The sequence below is a fragment of the Camponotus vicinus genome, unplaced genomic scaffold (assembly GCF_025532165.1).
Source record: "Camponotus vicinus isolate PSW18456_S1 unplaced genomic scaffold, iyCamVici1.0 SCAF_2, whole genome shotgun sequence".
Lineage (NCBI taxonomy): Eukaryota > Metazoa > Arthropoda > Insecta > Hymenoptera > Formicidae > Camponotus > Camponotus vicinus.
Genome location: NW_028141956.1, coordinates 324,685 through 350,338, shown reverse-complemented (window position 1 = coordinate 350,338; position 25,654 = coordinate 324,685). Strand labels below are relative to the sequence as shown.

The 25,654-nt window shown below is 35.4% G+C and overlaps 3 protein-coding genes across 11 annotated transcripts; 1 reads left to right on the top strand and 2 right to left on the bottom strand.

Annotated features, from left to right (window-relative positions):
* Positions 1–1,320: 1,320 nt before the first annotated feature.
* On the top strand, positions 1,321–6,563 carry LOC145966842 (gamma-glutamyl hydrolase A-like). The gene is made up of 8 exons (XM_083091229.1): positions 1,321–1,462; positions 2,714–2,837; positions 3,701–3,751; positions 3,830–3,904; positions 4,003–4,157; positions 4,669–4,775; positions 4,979–5,207; positions 5,478–6,563. The coding sequence occupies exons 1-8, from the start codon at positions 1,375–1,377 to the stop codon at positions 5,630–5,632; spliced, it is 984 nt and encodes a 327-aa protein (XP_082947355.1). The 5' UTR covers positions 1,321–1,374; the 3' UTR covers positions 5,633–6,563.
* On the bottom strand, positions 5,875–22,905 carry LOC145966840 (uncharacterized). Of its 9 annotated transcripts, none has more exons than XM_083091222.1 (11): positions 22,304–22,905; positions 20,996–21,101; positions 19,749–20,159; positions 18,649–19,172; positions 18,438–18,579; positions 18,013–18,345; positions 17,680–17,924; positions 17,203–17,468; positions 12,460–12,681; positions 10,294–10,511; positions 5,875–9,781 (listed from the first exon to the last, which is right to left on the bottom strand). In XM_083091222.1, exons 2-11 carry the CDS (start codon positions 21,044–21,046, stop codon positions 9,305–9,307), a joined length of 2,889 nt encoding a protein of 962 aa, XP_082947348.1. In that variant the 5' UTR covers positions 21,047–21,101; positions 22,304–22,905; the 3' UTR covers positions 5,875–9,304. The 9 variants fall into 9 exon arrangements, with proteins under 9 accessions (XP_082947348.1, XP_082947347.1, XP_082947343.1 ...); XM_083091221.1 differs by having other exon boundaries at positions 10,294–10,679; positions 12,544–12,681; XM_083091217.1 differs by having other exon boundaries at positions 10,294–10,679; positions 22,304–22,903.
* Positions 22,906–23,457: 552 nt separating this feature from the next.
* On the bottom strand, positions 23,458–24,695 carry LOC145966843 (uncharacterized). The gene is made up of 4 exons (XM_083091230.1): positions 24,565–24,695; positions 24,192–24,352; positions 24,024–24,117; positions 23,458–23,899 (listed from the first exon to the last, which is right to left on the bottom strand). Exons 2-4 carry the CDS (start codon positions 24,345–24,347, stop codon positions 23,502–23,504), a joined length of 648 nt encoding a protein of 215 aa, XP_082947356.1. The 5' UTR covers positions 24,348–24,352; positions 24,565–24,695; the 3' UTR covers positions 23,458–23,501.
* Between the last annotated feature and the right edge of the window lie 959 nt (positions 24,696–25,654).

The following is a 25,654-nucleotide window of genomic DNA, read 5'->3' as shown; positions in this document are numbered from 1 at the left end:
TTTTGAAGTGTGTCTCTCGTAAGTAACTATATTTATATTAAACTTGTATGTAAAAAATCTCGAAAATATCTTATATCTTTGAAACATCTCAATGTTTTCTAGATATATATTGTTTTGTTAAACATAATATTTTATAATTATAACGAACGCGTTATGAAATGTATGCGTACGTACTTCATATGTATCTAAATATTTATAGTTATCAATAATCTTATTGGATCTCATCTTATAATTATCTCATTTCATTGACATCTAGCATTATCATTTCACGAGACATCAATGTCTCATCAATATTTTTATGCATATTTATGTGACGAGCAATCAATTAATCGCGAAAATCTCGATTAAATTAACTAGATATACACATTCCGCGTAAAGTTTTTCAATACTTCCTTATGATTATATCGAAATGAATAAATATCCGAGTAATATCTGAGAGAACCGAATATTCGATATCGATAGCATTGTTTTTGCGATTTTATTTCTTTCCTGGAATATTCATTGAGATTATCTACAGAAATATAATTTTTATGTCCGTGATTCGGCATTATTGAAAAGTGACGATATAGTAATAGTGTTTCCGAATGAAACAGTTTTGTTCTGAGAGCAATTAATGATATTATAAACTCCGTTACGTGAATTAATAGAAGTATTTAGATTATTAGATTAATCAATGAAATATTTTGAATAAGCGTTTGATTGATTAATCAAGGCAAAGAATATGCTTTAAAATCATAATAGTGAGATATATATACTTTATATTATTTATATTATTGAAACATGTATTATATTTATATTAATCAGATTCAAAAATCATTTTCGATCAAAGATATGTTGGTGATAGATTAGATTAATTAGATTTAATTGCGCGCTCTGCTCGATTAAACTTGCTTCAGTCGAAAACGTTATAAATTTAATTGGAAATAATTGATACATATATTATCGCAGTTGTGATAAGAATATCATTGTAACTTGGCGCGATAATTTACGATTGTACAGTAACGATCGATTATACAATAGATAACAGATTCGTATTCGCGTAACCTTTTTTTACGATTGTATAATAAACGGTGGATTACAACAGATAACGTATACAATAGATACGTATTCGCGAGAGAGATCTCTTTTTTTGTCAAAATGATAAATTCTCCTCGCAAGATGCGTTTCAACTCTCTTTGGAGTAGTTTGTTTTCAAAACTGCCAGATAGATTTTTGATAATTTGTCCCCACGCAGTGACCAAATTTTTAAAACGAATTTTGATTACGATAATGATTATATGAAATTGAGATAAGAATTTATTATTTAACTAAAGACACCGCATGCGTACTTTACTCTGAATTATATTAACAGTAATATTGTTAATATTCTTTATAATGGACATTCTGTGGGTGACTTTATTTACGACATTTACCTTTGCAGTCTTGAAGACTGGAGGGGAGTTGAATAATCGGCCAATTATTGGTAAGTTTTTTGGAAGAAATCGTGATAAAGCATCGTATAATTGACAGGTTGCTGCATCTTGTGTTCATTATAAAATATACGCAAGAAGAAAAAGTTAGAATGAAAGATTCTGTGGAAAGATGGAAATATAGCGAGTTTTTATTTCTTTTTTCCCAAAATTAACGAATTTGAACGAAAAAAACACATGAAAAAATGTTACAAAAAATAACAGAAAGTTTTTATAACTATACATGTATACATACATATATACATACATACATGCTACTGAATTCTAATACATACTGGACTGGAATGAGTGAGCTATCTCTTTAGTAGTTCGGTATAGTGGGGAGCGGCACAGTTGGAGGAAAAGACACAAACAGGATATATAAGTCATAGACTTAAAGAAATAGACTGCGCATTCCTATACAAAAGACTGTCTTAAACATTAGAAAGAGAGAGCGATAGCGGTCGGATCTCTTTTTCCTTTTCTCCTTCAATTAAGCGAGAGAGATATGTTATATATGTATTTATATACAGGGTGTCCCTGAGCATGAGCTCACGCACTTGTGAGGAGGTAGAGCGCAGTAAATTAAATAAAGAAATCCTATTCCATGTAACGATTTTTGTAATAATAATAGAAATATTAATTATTGAAAGTTCATCACAGTTACTTTCAAGGTCAATTTTAAGATTGACAGAGGCACTTTCAGAAAAAACGTTTGATACAAAAGTTTCTTATTTTTTCACATACAATTCGAATCTGTAATAAAAAGTACCATGTTCCCCTAAAAAAATTCAACTTCCGATCCGGATGGCGTATTTCCGGTCGGAATCAAAAGTTGAAAATATCACCACTTGATAGAGCGTACCCGATTTACTTAAAAATTGTTCGCGATTTTTGACAAAAGCCATTTAATTTCATTTTAAAAGGAGTGTACGGGTGGTCTGGGACACCCTGTATATATATATATATATATATATATATATATATATATATATATATATATATATATATATATATGTAATACATATGCTATGTACATACTTTAATTTTTCAGTGATATCATGTACAATAACACAATGTAATACATATGCTATGTACAAACTTTAATTTTTCAGTGATATCATGTATAATAACACAACGTATGCGTGCGCGTATGTGAATAGATTTTTTATTTTTCTTTTTTCAAATTCAAATCGTGATGATTCTTTTGAATTAGCCTATGTATCTTAAAGATTTCATTTGTGAATAACTGTGCTCTTTTCAAGGTATTCTGACGCAAGAAAGAGATCATATTTTAAACAAAGAGTATGCGAATCAATATCACAGTTACATTGCAGCATCGTATGTAAAATTCGTTGAAGGTGCCGGTGCTCGACCCGTCCCAATTTGGTAATTTTTATCTTTAGATTACATTACATTTTTTTGCTTTATTTATTAAATGCTTCAGATTAGATTACAATTTATCTGTTTATTCTTCATATCATATAATTGAATTGAAATTAATTATTCTTGATGGAATTCTACTTATTAGAATAGAATGTAAAAATCATTAATTGCCAAATTAAAATTACATTGGAAACAAATTTTCTATCGACACCATATCTTGTGAAAAAAGGATATTCTTTTTCAATTATTTTTTAATTATTTTTATAAATTAACAGTTAAATAAACATTTTATATTCTGAAATATTGTAAAAGAAATATAGAACTGTAAAATATTACAAATTTTTTAGGTACAGTGACACAATTTAAAGTCAATTTTTTTTCTTGGTAAAAAAAGGAGAAATGATTTTCACATTGCAAAGGATTGTAAATAAATGTGTCTTTTTATAAATTAAGCTATAGAAAGTTATTAGAGGTAGATATAATAAAATTATATTCTTTTAATTCTAAATAAATTTTACTCGAATAGGATTGTGTAATTTGAGAATTGATATAAAAATGTATTTAATGTTATATGTTAAAAATCAGCGACAAATAATTTTGCTCGATATTTTTGCTGAAAATGTGCTTAGATAATGACTCGCCAAGTTTATTTTGGGCGATCATATATTTTTAACATTTTTATACTATTTTTGTTTTCTTTGGTGTTTGCTTAAAAATAATTAAAGTCGTTCACTTATAAACAATTAAACATGTATAAAAATAATGGAAAAAACTTAAGTGTCTTGAATATTATATGTTAGTAAATAGATATTATACATGTCTCAGATTTATTAATCCACGGATTATGTACAATTTCATGTGTATAGGATTGGCATGAATGATTCGTATTACGAAGATATCTTGAATAAAATCAATGGGTATGTGAAGAACAGTTACATATTTTTAAAACATTTTACTAGGTACACTCATAATGCTCATAAAATCGATATTTTTAGAGTTTTGTGGCCAGGAGGTGCAGCAAGTCTCTATCAGAAGGAAGGATATGCCGATGCAGGTGCCGCGATTTACAGGTTAAACAATAAAAAATAAATAACAATGTCAGTGTAATGTATTAAAAACAAAAGATTAAAAATATATATATGTATATTTATATCTATTCGTTAAATAGGATCGCAAAGAAAATCAATGACAGAGGTGAATACTTTCCCATCATTGGTATCAATCTTGGTTTCGAGCTATTAACATATGTCGCAGCGAATGGCCTCGAACACAGGACAGCATGCTCCAGTCAAAATCTGCCTCTTCCACTAGAGTTCACGAATGGTAAATATTTTTTTTAAATATTTATTATTATTCAATATAAATTTTTTATATTCTTCTATCCAGTGAAAAATGATAGGTGACGAAAAGATGTATATTTATAGATGTATATACGTCTATAAGACGTATTTTCGATCGGTATTTCTCTCACTGGGTACTTTATCTTTCCAACCATTTTTATCCAATACATCTAAATTATTTCTAGATTACATTTAATAACAGTCCATATTTTAATATTAACGTGATGGCTACGAGATCCATTCCGATAATCTTAATTTATCACGTAATTTGGATAAATTTTTTCAAAATATATTTATAAGAAAATGCAAATTATATACTTTTCTACTAAATACAATTAATTGTTGTCAAAATCATTTTTTAGGATTTGCATTTTTTCTATAAATATTCCGAAAAAAACCATTCTAAACATTTCTAAATGATGTATAAATTTTAAGATTATACTCTGATTTCTTCATTAGAAGTTTTTTCAAGAAAACAATGTAATTTTTTTTAGATTTTAAAGAAGCCAATCTGTTTAAGCAGGCCTCACCAGATATTCTGAAGATTTTAGCTGAAAAAGATGTCACGTCTAATCAGCATCATTATTGCGTTACGATGAAGGTAAATGTCTCTTTTTTAAGAAATTATTAGCAAGCAAATTTAGAATAGTTGCAATGTATAACAAAAATGTCAAAATAGAGAAAATGTCACACGAAAATTTATATAGAATGATATTATGTAGACAAAATTATAAAATTATATAGAATGATATGTACGAAATATTACAATATTAAATTATGCATGTACTCCGTTTTCTATTTCAGGAATTACGCCGCGTTCAATTAATCGACGAGTTTCGTGTGTTGTCATTGAATCACGATGAAAATGGTTTAGAATTCATCTCAACATTGGAACATAAACGCTATCCATTCTACGGATTACAATTTCATCCGGAAAAGAATCTCTATGAATGGGTGATTGGAGAAAAGATTCCTCACAGACGTGACGCCATTTTAGTGGCTCAATATTTCGCCAATTTTTTCGTCGACGAAGGTAAATAACAATATCGAACAAATAAACTATTCAAATATTTCGCATTGCATTGAAAAGTTTCCAACGCTTTTTTACATTTTTCAAGAGCACATTATGTTGTACTACATATATTTAAGCTAGCTTTATCTCAACACATATTCAGGTGCACTTTTTTTTATCCTTAATATTATGTGTGAAATTGTAGATTTTCAATAACTATCATAAGTAACTATTGTATTTGATTGTTTTTGCCGATTTTTGTGTTTGGAATAAAATGGATTTTCTTTACAGCTCGCAAGAATTTGCACGAGTTTGCGACGGAACAAAAAGCGAAGCAAAGTCTGATCTATAACTATCCTGTTACTTACACAGCCCTGCTAAATACTACATCTTTTCAACAGTTATATATGTTTAAGAAAAGTGACCGTGATACGACCTTATTATAGACAACAATATGTAAAACTTGGAACAAGTTTTATTTTGAAGACAGAAAAACAATCGTCGCTCTTTTTCCATGTACAAATATAATTTTGTAATCACATTTGTTAAATTCTCATCTACATTGAAAATCGAAAGATTTGTTGATTATTTGTTAATTTTGACAAATACGATTATGATTTGTGTGTATGTGTGTAGTAATATGACGGCACTGGGGAGCACACAAACAAAAGAAGATTGGTACGCGCAATTTCCACATTTAACATAACACCAGTGTATATTGTGTCACAACTGGGATACATAATATTACAATGGTGCATAATAAAATTCTATACATATTTTCGTTCTATCTAAAGTAAATAATCATATTTTGAATCTTTTTTTTTCCCTCACCACGTTTTTTTTTCGCTCTGAGTCGAAGCGCAGACCGCCTAAATGCTTAGTATGTTAGATGGATGATGCACGATGCCCTGCGCAATTTTAGATGCAACGTAACATTAGCGATGAACAACAATGACGATGATGGTGTCCGAAACATCGTCTTTACATCGACGCATACAATTCGCTTCGACTCACAACGCACGGAACGCACGGATCTGACTGCTTGCCATTATCTTCATCTTTATTTTTAAACAAGCACGAAACTAAATCTCTTAAAAGCATGAATCAACTCTTAGTTTTTACCCTCGTAACGTATGATAGTATCATTATTAATAATCATAATAATTCATATAAACATTATTTCTATTTATTCCTTGTTACATATTCTTAGCAATGTGTCGCGCAAAGATGCAAAGGTCATTTGCAGAGGAATCGCATTTTTTCTTTTTTTTTTCATTCTCTCTTTACACGCGTGTGTGCCTCTTTGTCGGAAGTATGTCCTCTCTCCCTTCCTCCAAGGAAAAGGATGAATCTGGTCGTTTTTTTTCTCGACAATTACTTCACTTACATATGTTACACAGTATATATACATAATGTATATAAGCATTATGAGCAATATATATATTATACATATATATTTGTCCCCGTGTAAGTTCACGATGGCCCGCATATACTCATCGCCTTAATTTATTTCGCTCTCTTTTTTTTTATTTTTCCCGAGAATATAACAAAGATCTACTCATAGTGTAGGTAAATTTCCCACGATATTTCACGGTATAAGGTGACCCTGCAATACATTCAAGTTTTCACTGTTTCGTTATTTTAAATAGTACATGAGATATCTAACTGTTTCAATATACTTAATATATATATATGTATATTTATTATATATATATAATATATATATATTTATATCTAGATTTCTACCGAGTTGCGAACAACTTTCGTCGCACGCGCGGACCGCATGTGACGTACAAACGCGCATTAATAAATTTGTCGTCCTTTGTATATATAATGCCTATTTGATATAGTTTTATTATACTAATATTATACATAATTATATATTTAATGCAAACGCGACGGCGCGACGATTGGTTATAATTTTATCTTCTTTCTTTCTTAAATCGCTCGTGTAGAACTCAAGTTTTAGATACTCGACATTGTATACGTGCGCGATTACAAATACGCCACGCTGTCACGCTCTTATTTATCTCTTTTTTACCTTAATCTTAACGGTAATACGAAATACATGGCCTTACAGGATGATCGCTACAGTGATAGTGTCTCTCTCTTTTTCATGATAGATGATACAAAAGGAAATATATAATTAATTGTTAATTAGATTTAGTAACAAAAACTTAAAAAAAGAAAAGGGAACAAAAATTGTTCTCAATAAAGCGCAAATTCAATTTATCGGTTTGCCTTCTGCATTCAAGATCGGATATCAGTGGTGTCCGTTTGTTGAACGTTTTGTTTTCCTAAACAAAACGTACGACTGAATCATATTGCACTCGATCGTAATAACTAAGACTAAGAATCATAACGACTGACGCCTAAGTCAAACGATTGAACGCACGAATATTTCTTTATCGTACTTTCACGTCGATATATAAAAGAAAATTTTACTAATCGAAGCTCGGACCTTTGGCTATTTTACTTCCAAATATTACGATTTCACTTAGACAGCGAGATCTACTATAATAAGATATTAAACATCAGCTGAAAATTATAGAAATATTTGAAAGAAATAATTTCACATTATTTATCGTGAAAATTTAAAACAAATATTTCAATGTTTGAAAATTAGAAAACAAAATTGCTATACATTTGTGATTGATTATTAATAAAAATAATTTACTTGTCAATCCATATCCGCTTCTTTTTATCAACGATCTTTTTTATATAAAAGTACGATATCTCTCTGCATTTGCAAATGTCGGACCCACTTTAATTTATTATGAAACACCATTTTGGATCCAATAAAACCGCGCAATTATCATCAAACTAGTAATCCTAATGATAAACTTTCATATGGAAAATTATGTAAAATTAATAATTAATGTGCAAAGAGTAATCATAGTCAAAATTACAATTTTATCATTTAAAGTTAAATTTCACTTTCTTGATATTAAAAAATTACCTGTATACCAGTGTTGGGTAAAAAGTATTTATAAAAAACGATTTACCACAACATATATGTTTTCACAGAAAAAATATTAATAATATATATTATTAGTATATGTGTGTAGTATTAGTATATATTATATATGCTGTTATATAGAAAAATATTATATATGCTAATATCATTATATATATTAGCATATATAATATATATTATATATGCTAATGCCTATATACATATATATTTATATATACAATACATATTTTTTCAAAGTTGTTATTCGTTATTCGCGAATGTATCTTTCCTGATGGTACTTTGCGATGGTTTATGTGCCATCACGATTCCCGAAAACTTTACTATAATTGGCGAATTCATACGGATACATTCTTCTTTCATATGAAAATAACATACGAACGTAATAATCCGAGACAATCGCCGTTGACATTATATAATTAGTGCCTTTTTTCTTTAACATTACGGAAGATTACTAAAGTACAATATTAACGAAGAATAACTATTACATGTTTATAATTATTACATCACATAGTCGCAAAGTTCCGACATACTCTGATGTTCCTTTTGCACAAATTTGAAACGAATACACATTCGTTACCACAAACGACATATACTTATCAAGTACATATAAGCATATAAACGAAAACAAAACCAAAAACTTTGGATAATACACCGCCATTGTCGCAAGTCTAGCAATCGAGCGTTAATGTTCCAATATATGATCTTTTATGCGCATATCACGAACGATCGCTTTATATCGTCCCGAAGAAAGTTCACTGTAAATTTAGGAAATGAAAATGGTATATATAAACTGTTGCAGAATCGCAGATGGATTGCGCAGCACGCGAAACACATGATAATTCAAATATATGGCGTATGTTAATAATCCCATATATTAAATAATAACCTCACTGTGCAATTCAAGTTTCCTCAAAGAAACAACGAATAGCGGCGCACAATCTTCACACTTCTTGGACACAATCGTATATATTAAGTATACACACAGCATATATCAGACGCCTTCTCTCAGATGCCTTTCTCTTTCCTATTTCTCTCTATTCTTCTTGCTCTCTTTGTCTTATTTCATCATCGGAAGAATCTTCCAAGCTTCTATAGCATTTTTAGGATTTTCTATCTCCATCTTCCTTATCTGGATCACGATCTAGTACGATGCCAATACGCCGGGCGGTGTCGGCACTACCACCGTGTGTTGCGGGACGACGGGAGGCGCCGGTGGCGCTAATGGGTGTCCCACCAGGACCGCCGCTGCCGCTGGAATCGGCAGAACGCCGGTTTGCGGTATCGCCGACGGCGTGCTAACCTGTGTCGGCGGTCCTTCGGCCGCGTGCTTGCGCAAGTGTCGCAGCATATTGCCCTTCTCGACGAAGGTCTTGCCGCAGTCCGGGCAACTGTGCGGCCGCTCGTCAGAGTGCGAGCGTCGGTGCGAGACCAAGTGTCCTTTGCACATGAAATCTTTGGGACACAGATCGCAGCGGAACGGCCTCTCGGCGTTGCTGCCCTTGTTGTGCGAGCGCATATGGAAGAGAAGATTGCCCTTCAATGGGAAACTCTTGCCACATTCCGTGCACACAAATGGACGTTCACCGGTATGGCAACGCATATGATTCACGAGATGCTCCTGCAATGGAAAATTAAAAGGTGTGAAGAATTATCGATCATTATATTTACGCAAATAGAGATCCAACTAAACTTTAGCTATAAAGCAATGTTTATATGTTAAAATTAAAAATAGTAAAATTAGACAAAAGTTTAATTCAAATATTTGTTCTTGTTAATTTATGATGCGTAATATATTATCGCACAATATATTATTTATAATATTATCATCTTGTGGCTCAATCAATAAAATGGAAATGATGAATGCAAACAGAGTAAAAAACATTTTCACATTTCATAGCTAAAGGATTAAATGAAATTTCGCTAATCATTTAAAATTTTATGTGATACACATTGCTGATGTTGTACAGAGGAATTTGAGTCATATTTTACAAATTTTTAAGAAATATAAAATAGTATTAGATTTGAGAAATTGAAATTGTCAATACTTTGGATTTATCTTTTAATTATTAATATTATATTAAATATTTCGACATCAAGTGTATCGTTATAAAGCTTACGCGGCCGACGTACCTTTCTTGTGAATGGTTTGGAGCACACGTTGCAACAATGTGAGGAATCTCCGGTATGTTGACGGAGATGATTATTTAGGTGTTCTTTCCTAGTGAACGTCCTCTGGCAGAACTCACACCTATGTGGAGATTCGCCAGTGTGGATGCGCACATGATTCGTCAAATGCTCCTTACGAGTAAATGATTTGGAGCAGAAGTGGCATCGGTGTGGCGATTCGCCTGTATGTTGACGCACGTGATTGGTCAAATGTTCCTTCCGCGTGAAGGATTTGGTGCAATACTGGCACTTGTGCGGTGACTCACCCGTGTGCTGCCTGACGTGGTTCACCAGGTGATCCTTCCGCGTAAATGCTTTCGGACAGTATGAACAGCGGAAGGGCGTCTCCCCTGTACATATTTTACAAGCGAATTCGCAACGTTTGAGAGAAAAAAAAGGAAACGTTTTTCGTCATTCAGAACTCAGTGGAGTTGTCCTGCACAAGGCGAGTTTTGCCTGACGCAACGCATAGAGAAGGCACAATATCGAATGAAATAAATCCTGACATATGTATTTTCTCTCTTTCGATATCCAAAAATTAAAAATACGTACTTGTATTAAAACTAACCAAGTTGAAACATGTAGGAAATTTTATATAAAAGACCAATCAATAAAAATCTTTTTCTATGGGATTTAATATATTATAACAATGTCAGTCTTTAATAGTCTAGTATCGATAGATTTAATTTAATTGTTGAAGACTTTTGCCTAATATTGCAAGGAATTATTATTGATTATTTAGCGTCATTCGGAAAAAATATCCGCATGCGTAAAAAATGCTGTACTACAGATATATTCGATATTGCCGTATCCGTACGTTACATCAAAGGAAAGTCAGCTTGTACAGCAATAGATTATAGTATTCCGATATATATTTTAACTTTACATATACATATATATATCAGATACTAAAATGCTATTACACTACTATTACTTTAAGCATGAAACTTTCTATCTCGCGATTATGAAGCAAATAAGTATTAATTTCTTTCTCGAGAATCTCGTATCTAATCTATCACAATACTCTGTATCAGCGTTGAAATTAAAACTGAGCTCAGAGACTTGTGCCATCAACGACAATAAAATGAAGTTTTAGGAACAATAGCGTTATTTACAAGTCTCCGACAAGTGAAATGCAAAATTTGACTGACAATTTTAATGAGGATGCAAACGAGAGCTATGAACACTTATAAATGCAAGGAATTTTTGTGTGGAACGCTGTTAATAAAAGGTATGACATGAGAGCGGTGTATTAGGCAGAACAGCAGCAAATGTTCTTGGGAATTTAATGATGATGGGAGATTTTTTTTTTGCGATGATCAGATCGAGTTAGATGCGCGATGGTGTACACATTAAGAGATACGTACGATGAGAGCGACTGAATGAGAGTAAACTTGTGGTGAAACTTTATGGCGACCCCGTCTAAATCAAATCTCATGCAAATGTCTGATCCTCGGCTAAATGCATCACACACACATATACAGGATATTTCAATTCTAGCAGATCAATCATTAATCCTAGAGTCCCTTAAATAGAGACAGACCACATTTTTAAAATGTACAATATTTTGAGTTATGATCAATTGAAAATATCAATGATATAAATAAGTTTTTCGCGATATAAACCTTACAAAGCTAAATAAGAATTTTATTTTTTGTTTAATTTCAAGAAGAATTTAGAAGAATTTTTTTTTCACAACGCAACGTTTCATTTTAAAAATGTTTCATTTATAACGTATTGCGATTATTCAATTTTCGTTAAGAAAAAATCGATTCCATAGTCGTCAACGATTTCGTCTTCAAGATCCGTGAATCCAGTAGAAGTGAAATAGCCCGTATGTAAGCCAGATGTGTGAAACCGGAAGCATATGGAGAGACGAGTGTCTCGACTCGTGTTCGATCGCATCACCTAAATGTGATGTCACGCACGAGGCGACTCTCGCAGTCCCTAATGAATCTCTTAATTCTAAAAAAAAAGAAAGAAAAAAAAGAGAAAAAAAAGAAAAAAAATACTGATCTCTTTCTCTTTCAATATATGTACATAAATAGGTCACGATAATACAACTACTCTTAATAGAGATAACGATTATATCGGTTGCCCGTGAAGTGAACATCTGCCAACCGCTCTCACCTGTGTGTTGGCGAATGTGGTTAACAAGGTGTTCCTTTCTGGTGAACGATTTGGAGCAGAAGCCGCATCGGTGTGGAGACTCACCCGTGTGCTGGCGAACGTGGTTCAGGAGATGCTCCTTTCGCGTGAACGTCTTCGAGCAGAAGTCGCAGCGGTGCGGCGTCTCACCCGTGTGCCACATTATGTGGTTCGTGAAGTGCTCCTTCCTCGTAAACGACTTACCTGTATAGCGGCAGTAAAAAACAGAAAAAAAAACCCAAAAACAGGCACGTTTCATTAGATTGCAATTGCCAAACGGGACAGATAAATGCGTATAAAACATGGGACGATTCCAAATACACGTATTATCGTTAGACACGAATCATGTTCCTGCCATTACCAATCATTACTGGTCGTTACAATTTATGCGAAAACAAACTTTGTGGGATGTCTCCCTTCTTTTTACGCTCTAATAAGCGCTAAAATCATACGTCTATCAACTTGTAAATTGATTGATTAAATTATAATCAATTTAACAAGTTGATTAATTTCATAATATGAACCTACAAGAAATGATGCACGAAAAAGAGATTGTCGACCGCTTATTAAGCGGCTAATCTAATCAAATTCCAACTTGTCGATAGTAATTAATTTGCCAAAAATTTTGCAAATTTTGCATATTCTTATCAATACAATTTTTTTAAGAAATTTTCTTGAGAATATTAAAAAAGAAATTGAGTAAAATCTACAATATCTGTAGAAATTTTTTCCATTTTCCACTTGTTCCAAAAATTGACATTTGACGCAGTCAACGTGCGCTTGTATGTATACACTTATCACGTGACATGTAAAGATCGACGCGCATGCTTGCAGCCCTATCGAGTAAAAATACAAAATTTCGAATTTCCCACTTTGTAGCAGACGCGACTTTTACACTTGCATTCGCTCGCGATCGCGTAACAAAGTTGGCGAAAATGTAATTATCGAGCCGTCCAATTGCTTCCTCTCGACGTGCGATTGACGATTTACACAAAGTCAATTTTGAGAGCGCACTTTGTAGCCAAATATCGGACTCGTTACAATACTCGGGTGGCGTGCAAACAAGATCGATGAATTTTGCTGCAGCGCCAATCACTTTAACTCGCAGTAGCAATGATTATAAATTACCGATACGAAACCCTCGCCAACATTACTACAATCATATTGAAAATAACAAAATGGCATTGTTAATGACGCGATAACGTCAAGTTCATTCCACTCGACTCGCAGAGAGTCGAGGCCCTTGGCGACCAAGGACCAGCACCTTGGTCACCGATCGAAAGCAGGCGCGAAGAAAGCAGTCTACGTCGCGGAATTAATTTCGAACTAAACTATCGTCGACGTAAAAATGGCAAAGCGCGAATACATCGCAAGATGCGACGTACGCGAGCAAGCAGGCAAAGCGAGCGAGCCAAGGATAAGGCGAAAGAACGTTATACGAACCGCTTAAATTTACGAAATAGCAAGTCATGCCATTACAGTTCACGGCCAAATGTTGAGAAATAAAAGGCCCTTTATAGAGAGCCGGCCGGCGGCAGCAGACTCGCGCGATTTCCGAGGACTGAAGAAGAAAGAAAGGGGTTCCCCGTCGTCGTCGTCGGATGGGAGGGCGGCGGGCGGGCGGGTGGGTGGGTGGGTGGACGAGGGCAAGCGCACCGACACGATCACGATTCTCCAAGGGGCGCCCCTTTGCCTCTGCGAAGGAATGCGCGCGACCCGCGCCCCGCGAGTTCGGAGCAGCCAACCGGGCGAGGGGGAGAGGGGCGAGAGAGTGAGAGAGGGGGCGAGGGAGAAGGGAAGAAGAGAGGGGGCGAGAAAGAGCGAACGAGGGTGGAGGGACGGCTACTCGCGATGCGCGATCAATTCTCGCGAATTTTATTTCACCGCGCCGTGTATATAAACCGGCGCGGCTCTGAGGCCGCGACTTGCGTACAGCGCGTTCGACGTAACTCCGCGTCAATTTGCGCACGACTCGAGACGGAGAGAGAGACCCCCCGTGTGTGTCAAATCCCATCGATCCCGCGTCTATTTTTTTCAATAATACCCTGTTTTTTTTTATAATCTCTCTGAAATTGCGGGGTTTGAGAGAGATTCGTTTCGGAGAGATGCAAAATTCTCCCGACAATCTTCATCTATATAATTATATAATTCCTATTGAAATTGTGCCGTTTTCATAAATAAGGGAAATTTGTAGTATCTATTCAAAATTATGACACTATACAGGGTGTCCCATTTTAACTTGAACAGTAAAATATCTCAAAAACTAAGCCCAGCAAACAAAAATGTTTCAAACAAAAGTTGTATGGTTTCAAGGGGGACATAAGATGGTACCATTGGTTTGACCTTGAAGAGTTATTTGAAGGTCACATGAAGGTCACCTTCAATTTCTTAAATGGAACCTACTATTTGTCATTGCATATTCTTGTAGCTTATCTCGAGAAAACACATAGTTGTTTTGAAGAAAAAATATGTAATTTGCAATTAACAATTCCATATTTTTTCTTAAAAACAACTATGTGTTTTTTTTACACCAATTGATTCCTCTCATTATTTTGTACATAAAAGTATTAAGGTAAGATAATCGAAAAATGAATATTTTACAAGATATTTTACGATTTATGTAAAATTAAGAAATTATTTCAAGCCTCATAACTCAAAAAGTACTTAACGAAAAGGTACTTAATTATAGTGTTTTGGAAAGCTCTCGAGATAAGCTACAAGAATATGCAATGACAAATAGTAGGTTCCATTTAAGAAATTGAAGGTGACCTTCATGTGACCTTCAAATAACTCTTCAAGGTCAAACCAATGGTACCATCTTATGTCCCCCTCGAAACCATACAACTTTTGTCTGAAACATTTTTGTTTGCTGGGCTTAGTTTTTGAGATATTTTACTGTCCAAGTTAAAATGGGACACCCTGTATAAAGTGATATTAGGCATATTTTTTTTCATCATAATATAAAATATTATTTTGATCGCTTTTTCTCCCTCATACGATTTTCGCATCAATTATAAAGAATTATAAAAAATTTTGAATTTTTTAATGAAAATGAATCGATAATTGCATTGATTTTGCAAATATATAAAATTGATTAAACTAATATTAAATAATAGATATGTTAACAACAATTTAATTACTTACTCGCTTTCTTTTAAATTGCATGAATATGTTTATCTCATGGGATATATTGTACATCTCTATAAACGAAACTCTCTTTCCCTTAATATATTAAAAAAAATGTTTTGGACATTCAGTTTAGAGTAAATTGGTGAAAATATATGGCAATAAAAATAGCTATATACAATTTGAAGCTTACAATGCGTTCTCTGAAAAATTGTACACACTGTATTGATTCTTTATATTAATGCAAATAAAATATTAATCTACATCTACATAAATTAAAAAGCGCTTTTTTTCATATCTATATAAGATAGTTATACTAAACTAAGTATATTTTTGTTATATTAAAGTTAGATTATAAATTAGATTTATTTTTCATCTTAGTCGTATTTAATCGTAAATAATACTTCAATTTTGATAAAATATTCAATATATTAAAATAACAGATTTTATGACAAATCGAAATTTATAATTGCAAATTTTACTAGTATCTTAAAATTAGCAAAAAAATATAGATAAGTTTTAATAAAAATTTTGATAAAATTAACAATAACTGATTTCTTGTGACTTTAGTATTAATTTCTTGAATTAATTAATATTTGATTAAATTTTAAATGTATATTTCCCGACACGAAATTAGAAATCTCGTGTTTAAAATGAAAATAAATAAATACTTTTCACATTAAGAAAGGGATACGAAACTTTGTAATTATTTAAAATGATTGAAATTGATATGTATAATTAAATAAATCGTATATAATTAAATATAATATTTTACTTACCTTATTAACGCTTCAAATTTCTCTAAATCTGTTAATCTTATTTCTTTCCCCATCCTTGTGATAAAATTATTTAATAAAATATTTAATATTTTATTAAATGGTTTTATCCAATAATAATCGATTATCGCTACATTGTTCTTTATATGATTTGTAATAAAATAATTTTTTTAAATCATATTAATGTTATAAATTGCTGATATTATATCAAACATCTTAATTGAGATGATTTGATTTCCTATGAAAAATGAGAATTAAAATATTGACAAACTTAAATAATTAAAACCAAACAAGTCCATTTGAGCTAATAACAGATTTTTATGCGATGATACACTCTCCAATAGTATTAAAAATAGAATTTTTGCTTGTATCCTCTTCAGAAATATAAATATGATGATTATAAATGACATCTGTATTTCAATTGCATAAAATTAAAAGAATAAAGGACTATATATTTTGTCATTTTCAATACTATTGTGAAATGAGATTTGAGTATCGTTGTACAAATATCTTGCCCTTATAAGCTCGTATTGACCTGTTTATCTTTAAAGATTTGCTAAATAAAACCAATTTTTCTTCTATTTGTTAAAATTGAACACGCAGAAAAATTTATAAAAAGATAATTGTGTATAAATTTAGAAAGTTTCTGGAATCGTCCCATTATATAAATACCGTAGTCATTTTGTTTTGTTATGTAGATTTCACATTAAAAATATATGTCTTTTTCTTTTTCACCTGAGAAAATGATTTCCTAAACAAATTGTTTGCGTTTTTTTTTAAATTTCACGCAGAAAGACATAAAATATAAGATTGCATCACTTACCGCATATTTCACAACGGAACGGCGTATCATTCGTGTGCGAGCGCATATGATTAGCGAGATGCTCTTTACGCGTATATTTCTTGCCGCAGGCTTGGCAATGATGAGGGGTTTCTCCTGTGTGCCACATAACATGGTTCATAAAGTGTTCTTTGCGAGTAAAGCTCTTCTTGCAAATATCACATCGATGTGGAGTCTCACCAGTGTGTTTGCGAACGTGATTTACCATGTGTTCTTTTCGGGTAAATGTCTTCGAACAGTATTGGCACCTACAACACAATCGTGTCAAAATTTTTCTTCTGCTATTTTCAGAAATAATTAAGATTCCTAAGAATAAATAGGAAAACAACAATTTCTAATGGAAATATATCTCTGATGTCTTCTATTTAAACACATCATGTTTGCCATTTTATATTCATCTACTAGTTTTTTAAGTATTTTGAGAATTTTGAGAATTTTGAGAAATTATACGAAATTTACCTGTAAGGTGTTTCGCCGGTGTGACATCTCGTATGGTTGTCCAAATGCTCTTTGCGCGCAAAGCTCTTACCACAGACTGTACAATTGTACGGTTTGTCGGTGGCGTGTCTCTTCATATGGCGATCCAGCGAAGGTGCGTTCGCAAAAACATGAAAGCAGACTGTGCAAGTGAACATGGATCCACCCAAGTGACACTTGCCGTGACGCGTCAAATCGTTTGCGTTCGAGAACGCTTTACCGCATACCTGAAATCGTCACAAATTTAATATCAATCTGTATGTCCACATTTTGCATAGATCGCTACTGCATGCGTAAGTTCAACGTTTTGCGTACCTGACACGTAAACGGCTTCCTCTCGGTATGATATCTGCGATGCACGATAAGCTGATAACGAAATTGAAAGATCTTTCCGCATATCTCGCAAGCGTGACTGCCAACTGATACGGGCGATGCACTTGGACCGGGAGTTGCCTCGCCGTCGCTCGATTTTATATCAAATTTGTTCAGTGGGACTTGCTGCACGATTGGAGTACCGTTTTGTATCGTGGTAACTGTCTGCGTGGGAACAGTGCTACCCACTAGAGTTGTTCCAGCCGCAATTTCGCTTTGTAGCTTTCCAAAGACTTCGTGATAAGCCAAGAGTTGATTAATATCTTCAACGTTTACCTAACCCGTTCGAGTAAGAGGGAAAAAGAATTTAATGGGCTGCAACTTTTATACAATAATGAGATAAAACTATTATACGTAATGTTTCGCACCTTGTACATATTTTGTACCATTTCGACGCCGAGAGTTTTCGCCAAATCTTGCTCGTTTCCCGCGCTGATTTTCACAACCGATCCGTCCGCCGTTCTCACATCCATCATGTGTCCTCCTGGCTTTAAGTCAGGGACTTGGAATCTACAACAACATTCATGTTATTCATCTGGACATTGACGATTAAAGATGAGAATGTCTTTTTATACGCACTGAGTCATATTCAGTTGCCGCAATTCCTTTTCTTTCTCGGGCTTCTCGGAATTATTCTGACTCCCCCCCTCGGTGGTGGAATTTCCGCTGATGTTGACCCCGATCTGCGACTGCTGCTGCTGCTGCTGTTGCTGCTGTTGCATCAAGCTCTGTTGAAGATCTTGCGGAGGTTGTAATTGCAGATCACATTGAACTTGACAGTGAACCTGATTGTCGCTGCAGCGCTCGGTGGTGCAACTACCGCCCTCGTCCTTGACTTTGTTGTCGTCTCGCTGTGCGTTTTGGCCGTGTCCCGTCGGTCCGTTGTTCTGGGCGTTCTGATGATTTGGCATCTGATGATGGGACTGCTGCTGCTGTTGCTGCTGCGACGGCTGCGCTTGCTGTTGTTGCTGCTGCTGGTGCAGCTGCTGCTGTGCTTGTGCCTGCATTTGTTGTTGCATTTGTGCATGCGCAACCTGCAGGTGACTAACGCTCGCCGGTATATGCGCGCCGTCTAAATTAAGGCCGGGAAGAGATACGGGAATCTAGCGAACAAAATACACACGCGATATGTATTATTATTGTTATTCGATATGTGCTTTTGTTATTAATAATAAAAAAAAATAAATACTTTAAACGAATAGCTTATGTACAGGATTATAATTGTAGAAGCTTTTATCGATATTTGAGCATTCTGCGTCAGTGATAAAAATGTATCGAGTAATTAACAAATCTAATCAGTGCGTATATAAGACTGTGCAGCGTAACAAATAGGGTGATAATTGATATTTAGAGAATAGATTTTGTACAAAGACCGACGAAGCACAAAATATAAAATTCTTGATAAAATAAAGCGGCGACATAAAACTTGAAAATTGAATGAATATTATAAATTCCAATGTCGAGCACTTGCCGAATTTCTTTTTTTTTTTTTTGTGTACATCGCCTTTAGCGGCTGTCGTCTACACATGGCGCCGACTCGCACGCATTTCCGTAAAAAATTGCGCGCGTTATCGTAACTGCTGCAAAAGCATAAGTCTAATTGCTGCTCGGATCAGAGTAAGCCGCATCCAAATTTGAAAATCGTTACACAAAACACGTGCTACTACACATTAACAAACCTGCGGATTCGATTGCAGAGAACTGTGATGGCTGCTGCTGTTAACCGATGGCTGATGATGATGATGCGCGGCTGTAGATTGTTGTTGATGATGCGAGCTGGAAGTCAACGCCATTTCCTGATTCAATGAAGAGGCTGACTCTTTGGAGGATGATGCCTCCCCACTGCCACCACTCCTATGCGAGGAGTTGTGGTGGGGATGAAAGACCGAGACCTGAGGTAGCGTTCCAGGAAGCAATCCGTGTAAATTGAGGACCCAATACTTAGCTACCGAGGAGGCTAACGCTACGGCAGTACCTACACGCAGGTCCGTGGATGAATGGGGGGTACTCCCTACATTGCCAAGACTCGCGGTCGCAGTAGCCAAACCACCTGGGTATGATGGGCGACCACTTTGACCCGCATTTACATCCTACCGATATACATTCAGACATTTGTACAACATTGATAGGGCATGCAGCGGCATGCACCAGGCTGAAGACCAATCGACAAATGCGCCACTTTTGATACATGTGCATCAACACAAATGATTCTATGGGTATATTCGTTATCGAAGAGAATGCGATTGTCGGTGTTTTCCGTGTTAAACACTGCGTGTACACTGAGAAGAGAACGCTCTATCGTACACCTATCAAGCCATACAAACCAATCGTAAACGGCTACTCTATTCTCAAGCTTACGTAAGTATACGCAACCTGTTAAAACTGGATACATAAAGATATTATATACTATGATGCGAAGATAAGCAAAGTGTTAGAGTTACAAGAGTAGAGAAATCCAAGCATAAGCAATCTCCTATGACGTATACAATACGCTACAAGCATTTCTACCTAACCTAAAAACTACAAATTGCAACATTCTAAACGATGGTAAAGGTGCAAAGCGAAAATGTATGATAATGGAACTTGATACGAGTAAAATAAGAATAATATAAATATATAAATTAAATTTTATATATATATATATATATAAAATATATATATAAACATTACATACCGCATAAATTATCATCAAACAATACATATTCTAAGCGCTTTAAATCATTGAAATATATATTTATCAAATTGTAAATCTAACTCGAGGCACAACTTGTTAAAGCGGATTGAAAACGAAACAAATTGACGAATGAACAAGGCTCATTATACAAACGTCTCAACGTATCTAACATTAACATAGTGCATCCGTGTAATTGTCATTTGCGCATTTGTAGTTTGGTGTATAGCCTGTTTCGATCGGAAAGTACCTCACCTCTTGTTGTGCCTGCGTAGTCGCTGGCAATGCATGCTGCTCACTATTCATCTTCGTTCAATGAAGGATATTAATTAAACGTGTCTGACATACTTGACTGTTCATCCTGCAAAATGCATTACGTAAAATTAATCTTTGCGTTATTACGTTTAAAAAGTGCTTATGGACTACGGGTCGGTTGAAGGTACAAAGCACGCGCGAGGATATTCGAGGTCGGAGGGGGACGATCGTACAGACCAGCGCTAATTAAATAACGTAACGCGCAACGGCAAACATATTGAATTCGTTGACGATTTTTATCGCGCGATATCGATTCGCAACGTATTAAAGTGCGCACCATATTGCATTATCTCGCCCGATTCGCGCTCTCGGTGCTCGAGGGTACGTCCGAAGGAGCGAGAGTCTCGTCTCGTTGCGATCCGCGGTCAAGGGCCGATCGAGGAAACGTGCTATCGTCCGCTTAACCTCGAAAAGTCTACCGTGCCACGAAAGCGACAGGGATCGGCGAATCGTGCGCGTAATCGTGCCCGAGTCGAGTACGCATAAACAATCTCGGGACGAGAGAGAGCGAGAGAGAGAGCGAGAGAGAGAGGGGGGAGGAAGCGGGCGACGATGACGATGACGATTACGATGACGACGACGGTGACGAGCGAGAAAGAGGAGCACCGCGTCGATCATCGCATTTTAACCTCGCGGTGCGCTCTTTCCGCGAGCGGGAAGGGATGAGTCATCCTCGACGTGGACGCGACGCGACGCGACAAAGTTCCGTCGTCCCTTTCGGCCGCGATCAAAGTACGAGATGCGACGTTCAAAATTACCGTCGATTCGAATTCAGTCGAGAGAGGGCGAGCGATGGAGAGATGAATGAAAAGGAAAGAAATGAAGAGAAGGGAGAAAAATGTAGAAAGCGCGAAATGGACGAACGGGGCCTTTCAATGGCGCGGCGGGGCCGCGACGGAGAAACGGGCGGACGAGGAGCAACAGCGACGAGGACGACGGCGGCGGCGACGGCGGCCACCGGGTATCCTCGGCGAGCGTCGTCCCCGCGTCGTCGTCGTCGCGCGTCGCGCGTCGCGCGTCGCGCGTCGTCGGCCGATCGCTCTTCGCTCCTTGGCTCCGCTTCGCGGAGAGCGACAAGGGGACAAGGGGCTCGACAAGATGGACGCGCTACGACGTGCGGATTCGGGGCGAGGGGGATACGGACGCGCGGTGCGGCGCGGCGCGCCGCTCCGCGCCGCGACGCAACGCGCCTCCGCCCGACTTTCCGCGCCTCGAGCGGGGTACAGGACGAGAGAAATTGAAACTCACGTGGTGCACGGTGCCGTCGGCGGTTCTCGCATCTCGTTCTCCGTCGGCTCCGAGGCCGCCTCCTCCTCGCCTCTTTTGCCACACGCACACATGTACAGACGGAACGGGGGAGACGCGCGCTCGTCGCGACACACGGAGAGCGAGGGAGCGGGGCGGAGGCGCGAGAAGGGCGGAGGGGGAACCTCCGCACAGACCAGCTCGTCACTCTCTCTCTCTCTCTCTTTCTCTCTCTCTTGTACTCTCGACAGCGCCGCGCCGCGCCGTGCTCCGCACAGGCCGCCTCCCGACGTCTCACCTCGCCATCAACGCCCACAAACAAATCGCCGATAATGGCCACGCGCGCTCGCTCACCGTCTCCTCGACAGCCGCAACGGCCAGCCCGACAGGCCCGGGATGCGGGACGGCCGCTTTCGATCGCGACGGACGCCGAGTCGCGCGAGATTTTCACGACAACGTCGCTCCCGAAGCCGCTACGTGCTCGCAGTTGACAGAAAATACGACGACTGTCATGGCGGCCCCTCGCCCACCCCGCAGGAACTTACGCGCGCGCGGGGGCATCGTCGACTCGGTCCGAGCGAGGCCAATTTTTTTTCCACGGACGACCCGGGACTATCGAAAAATGAATTACTAAACCTGTCTCGCGCCGAAATATCGCTCCGCTCGCTCGCATTCGTTCGAATAAACGCATCGACGAGACCTTTTCGCCGCGTTCGAGCTGCGCGCGCAGCCATCGATCGCGCGCGCGTTTCGCCCACTTCCGCTGGCGGGAAAACCGCCCAATTACGAATGCGTCACTCGGGAACAAAAAAAATTTCATTCATCTATAGCCTGTTTTACGATACGTATATGATATGTATGTGGATATTTTTTTTCCTTAGCATTTTTAATTTCTATGACAATTACTTTGAAATAATTTGATTATTCTTAAATTAGAGAGAAGAATAAAAACAGATATGTTGGCTCGTTTGTTCATTTGCGCCATCTACATTTATTTTAAAATTGGGAAGACACCGTTGATTCATTGCGCCATCTACATCTATTTCAAAATTCAAAAGATACCGCTCTTTGACTAGAGTTCCTCAAGTAAGAGTTAGGACAACGTCCGCCATTAATAGGGAACTGTAGCGCGCGCAATTTGAAAGACTTATATCATGTACATTCTATTAGAGATTTATATTTCGCCAGATAAAAGCTTTAGTTACGTATCATTAAAAATTTGTCTTACTTTTAATGCAAGTGTATTCGTAGAATTTATTTGTCGTTGTAGACGTTTTATGTTGCGTTTTGCTTTGAAAAGTTTTTGTTTCGCATGTTTATGTAAACGATCAACTTTTATTACAAGTTTATGCATTTTTTCTAGTTTTTTATCCTTTTCTAAACAATTAGTGCACGAATTTAAAGCCGTATTTGATTGCACAGATGTTCCATCTTCTACATCTTCTACATCTTTTTCATTTTCAATATTTATATTTATGATTTCGTTTGTATCTTCATACTCATCCATTGATACATCTTCATATTCCATTGGTTCATTATTAATTTCAAAATTTAGGTCTTTTTTATTTTCAATTTGTCTTGCAATTGGATCTTCCGCAACTGCAAAATATTAACAATACATAGATAGAATATATGATTGAATTATCTCTATGCAGAAAAAACATTATTTAGTTGTTTAATTTCTTTCTTATATCATAAAAATCAATATAAAAGAATAAATTACCTGTTTTATCAAATAAAGTAGGTATAGCATTTATTTTTAATTTCAAACTGCCATCTGCTCTACGTTTCTCCCACATTTCAGGAGCAAAATGAATCTATAAACCATAAAAGTTATATAATTATATAATTGAGTAATTTATAATGATTAAGATTATATACAAAATATTACCTGACATAATGTTGAATTTTTTGATGGAATCCAATTTGTATGATTCATATTGTGAACCCATACTGCACATCTCTTTTTATCTTTTATTGGAAAATAACACATTTTGTGACCTGTTTTCCATGAATTTGAGCATCCTTGTGCTGCGCAACTAGGCATTTTATCTGTAACAATTTTTAAAATTATCTTTCCAAACTATTTTTATATATAAGTTTAAAGTTTTACATTAAGGTTAGTTATATCTCAGTTTTAAGTTTATAAATTTACAATAAAAGAATACGTTTTATTAATAAATATCACTTAATAATCGTTATATGAAATGAAATAGATATAAAAATTAATTCTTTGTTATATTTGAATTATTTTTAATACACACCTATACATTATTTACCGTGCATGTCTCGAATAGCTTTGTCTTCTTCTTTTCTCACTCACTGCTTCCCTATAAATGGCGCGACCAATCAGAAATCATCACGCGGTGTCCTAACTCTTACTTGAGGAACTCTATCTTTGACATCGACATGGCGACATCTTTGTTGCTTCTATAGTTTCAAAATTTATTTTTTGGACTAAATTTGCGTTCGATTCATCGGACAAAGAAATTTGTCTCTTTTGTCCTCAAATACAATTCTATTTTAAAAAGTAAATTTTGGAATACAATCCATGAGATTTTGAACGATCAACATTATATATTGTCATGAAAAAATATAAAGGATAAATCCATTGTTTTCCTCCAACTGAATTTACTTTAAAATTAAAAAAATATAAGTCGAATACATCGATTTATTGCTTCTTTTCCATTTATATACATGTCTACGGTTATCATTGTGATAAATTGCTATTTTGACAGTTTGGAGAGTTAATGACAATATCAGTGATTTTTTAAAATTAATTCAATATCGCTCACGAATTTAAAATATGTTTTTGTAGAATGAGAAAAAATGTATAATACACTTTCCTCGAATTTACATCAATTGAATAATTGTCATTTTTATCGCACAAACATTCACAGAAGTTAGTAGTGAATAATTTCATAATTTTAATTATTAGATGTAAATTTTATATCAAATTTGTTTTAGAAATACGAAAAAGATAATGACACACTTATTCTGTGAACGATTGTCATAAACTATATAATTCTGTAGATCGATAACATTACATTTGCATTATACTACATACTTTTTATGTATCAAACTCATTTTCTTTAAATTTTGATATCTATTATAACACGCGTTTAATATGATTTTTGTAATAGTTTTAGAAAAATTAATTGAAAAAAAAAACACTTTTCATTAAAGGCATAAACAAAAGTTTAAACATATTAATCTGAAGTAATCGATACATTGTTATTTGCAAATTCCACCAATATCAATATGGTGTATAATTAAATATAATGCAACGTAATGCATTATATTTTGCATTAAATATAATGCAACGTAATGCATTATATTTACATTGTTATTTGC

What these genes read in the sequence shown, in the direction of transcription:
- LOC145966840 (XM_083091217.1), bottom strand. Translation starts at nt 21,046, where the DNA reads ATGAATAGTGAGCAGCATGCATTGCCAGCGACTACGCAGGCACAACAA. An exon ending in CTACGCAGGCACAACAAGAG is followed by an intron (nt 20,160 to 20,995) that starts GTGAGGTACTTT and finishes GTATATCGGTAG; the next exon opens with GATGTAAATGCGGGTCAAAG. An exon ending in CCAAACCATTCACAAGAAAG is followed by an intron (nt 9,782 to 10,293) that starts GTACGTCGGCCG and finishes TTTCCATTGCAG; the next exon opens with GAGCATCTCGTGAATCATAT.
- LOC145966843 (XM_083091230.1), bottom strand. Translation starts at nt 24,347, where the DNA reads ATGCCTAGTTGCGCAGCACAAGGATGCTCAAATTCATGGAAAACAGGT. An exon ending in AAAATTCAACATTATGTCAG is followed by an intron (nt 24,118 to 24,191) that starts GTAATATTTTGT and finishes TATGGTTTATAG; the next exon opens with ATTCATTTTGCTCCTGAAAT. An exon ending in TACTTTATTTGATAAAACAG is followed by an intron (nt 23,900 to 24,023) that starts GTAATTTATTCT and finishes AATATTTTGCAG; the next exon opens with TTGCGGAAGATCCAATTGCA.
- LOC145966842 (XM_083091229.1), top strand. Translation starts at nt 1,375, where the DNA reads ATGGACATTCTGTGGGTGACTTTATTTACGACATTTACCTTTGCAGTC. An exon ending in TCCACTAGAGTTCACGAATG is followed by an intron (nt 4,158 to 4,668) that starts GTAAATATTTTT and finishes AATTTTTTTTAG; the next exon opens with ATTTTAAAGAAGCCAATCTG. An exon ending in CAATTTTTTCGTCGACGAAG is followed by an intron (nt 5,208 to 5,477) that starts GTAAATAACAAT and finishes TTTTCTTTACAG; the next exon opens with CTCGCAAGAATTTGCACGAG.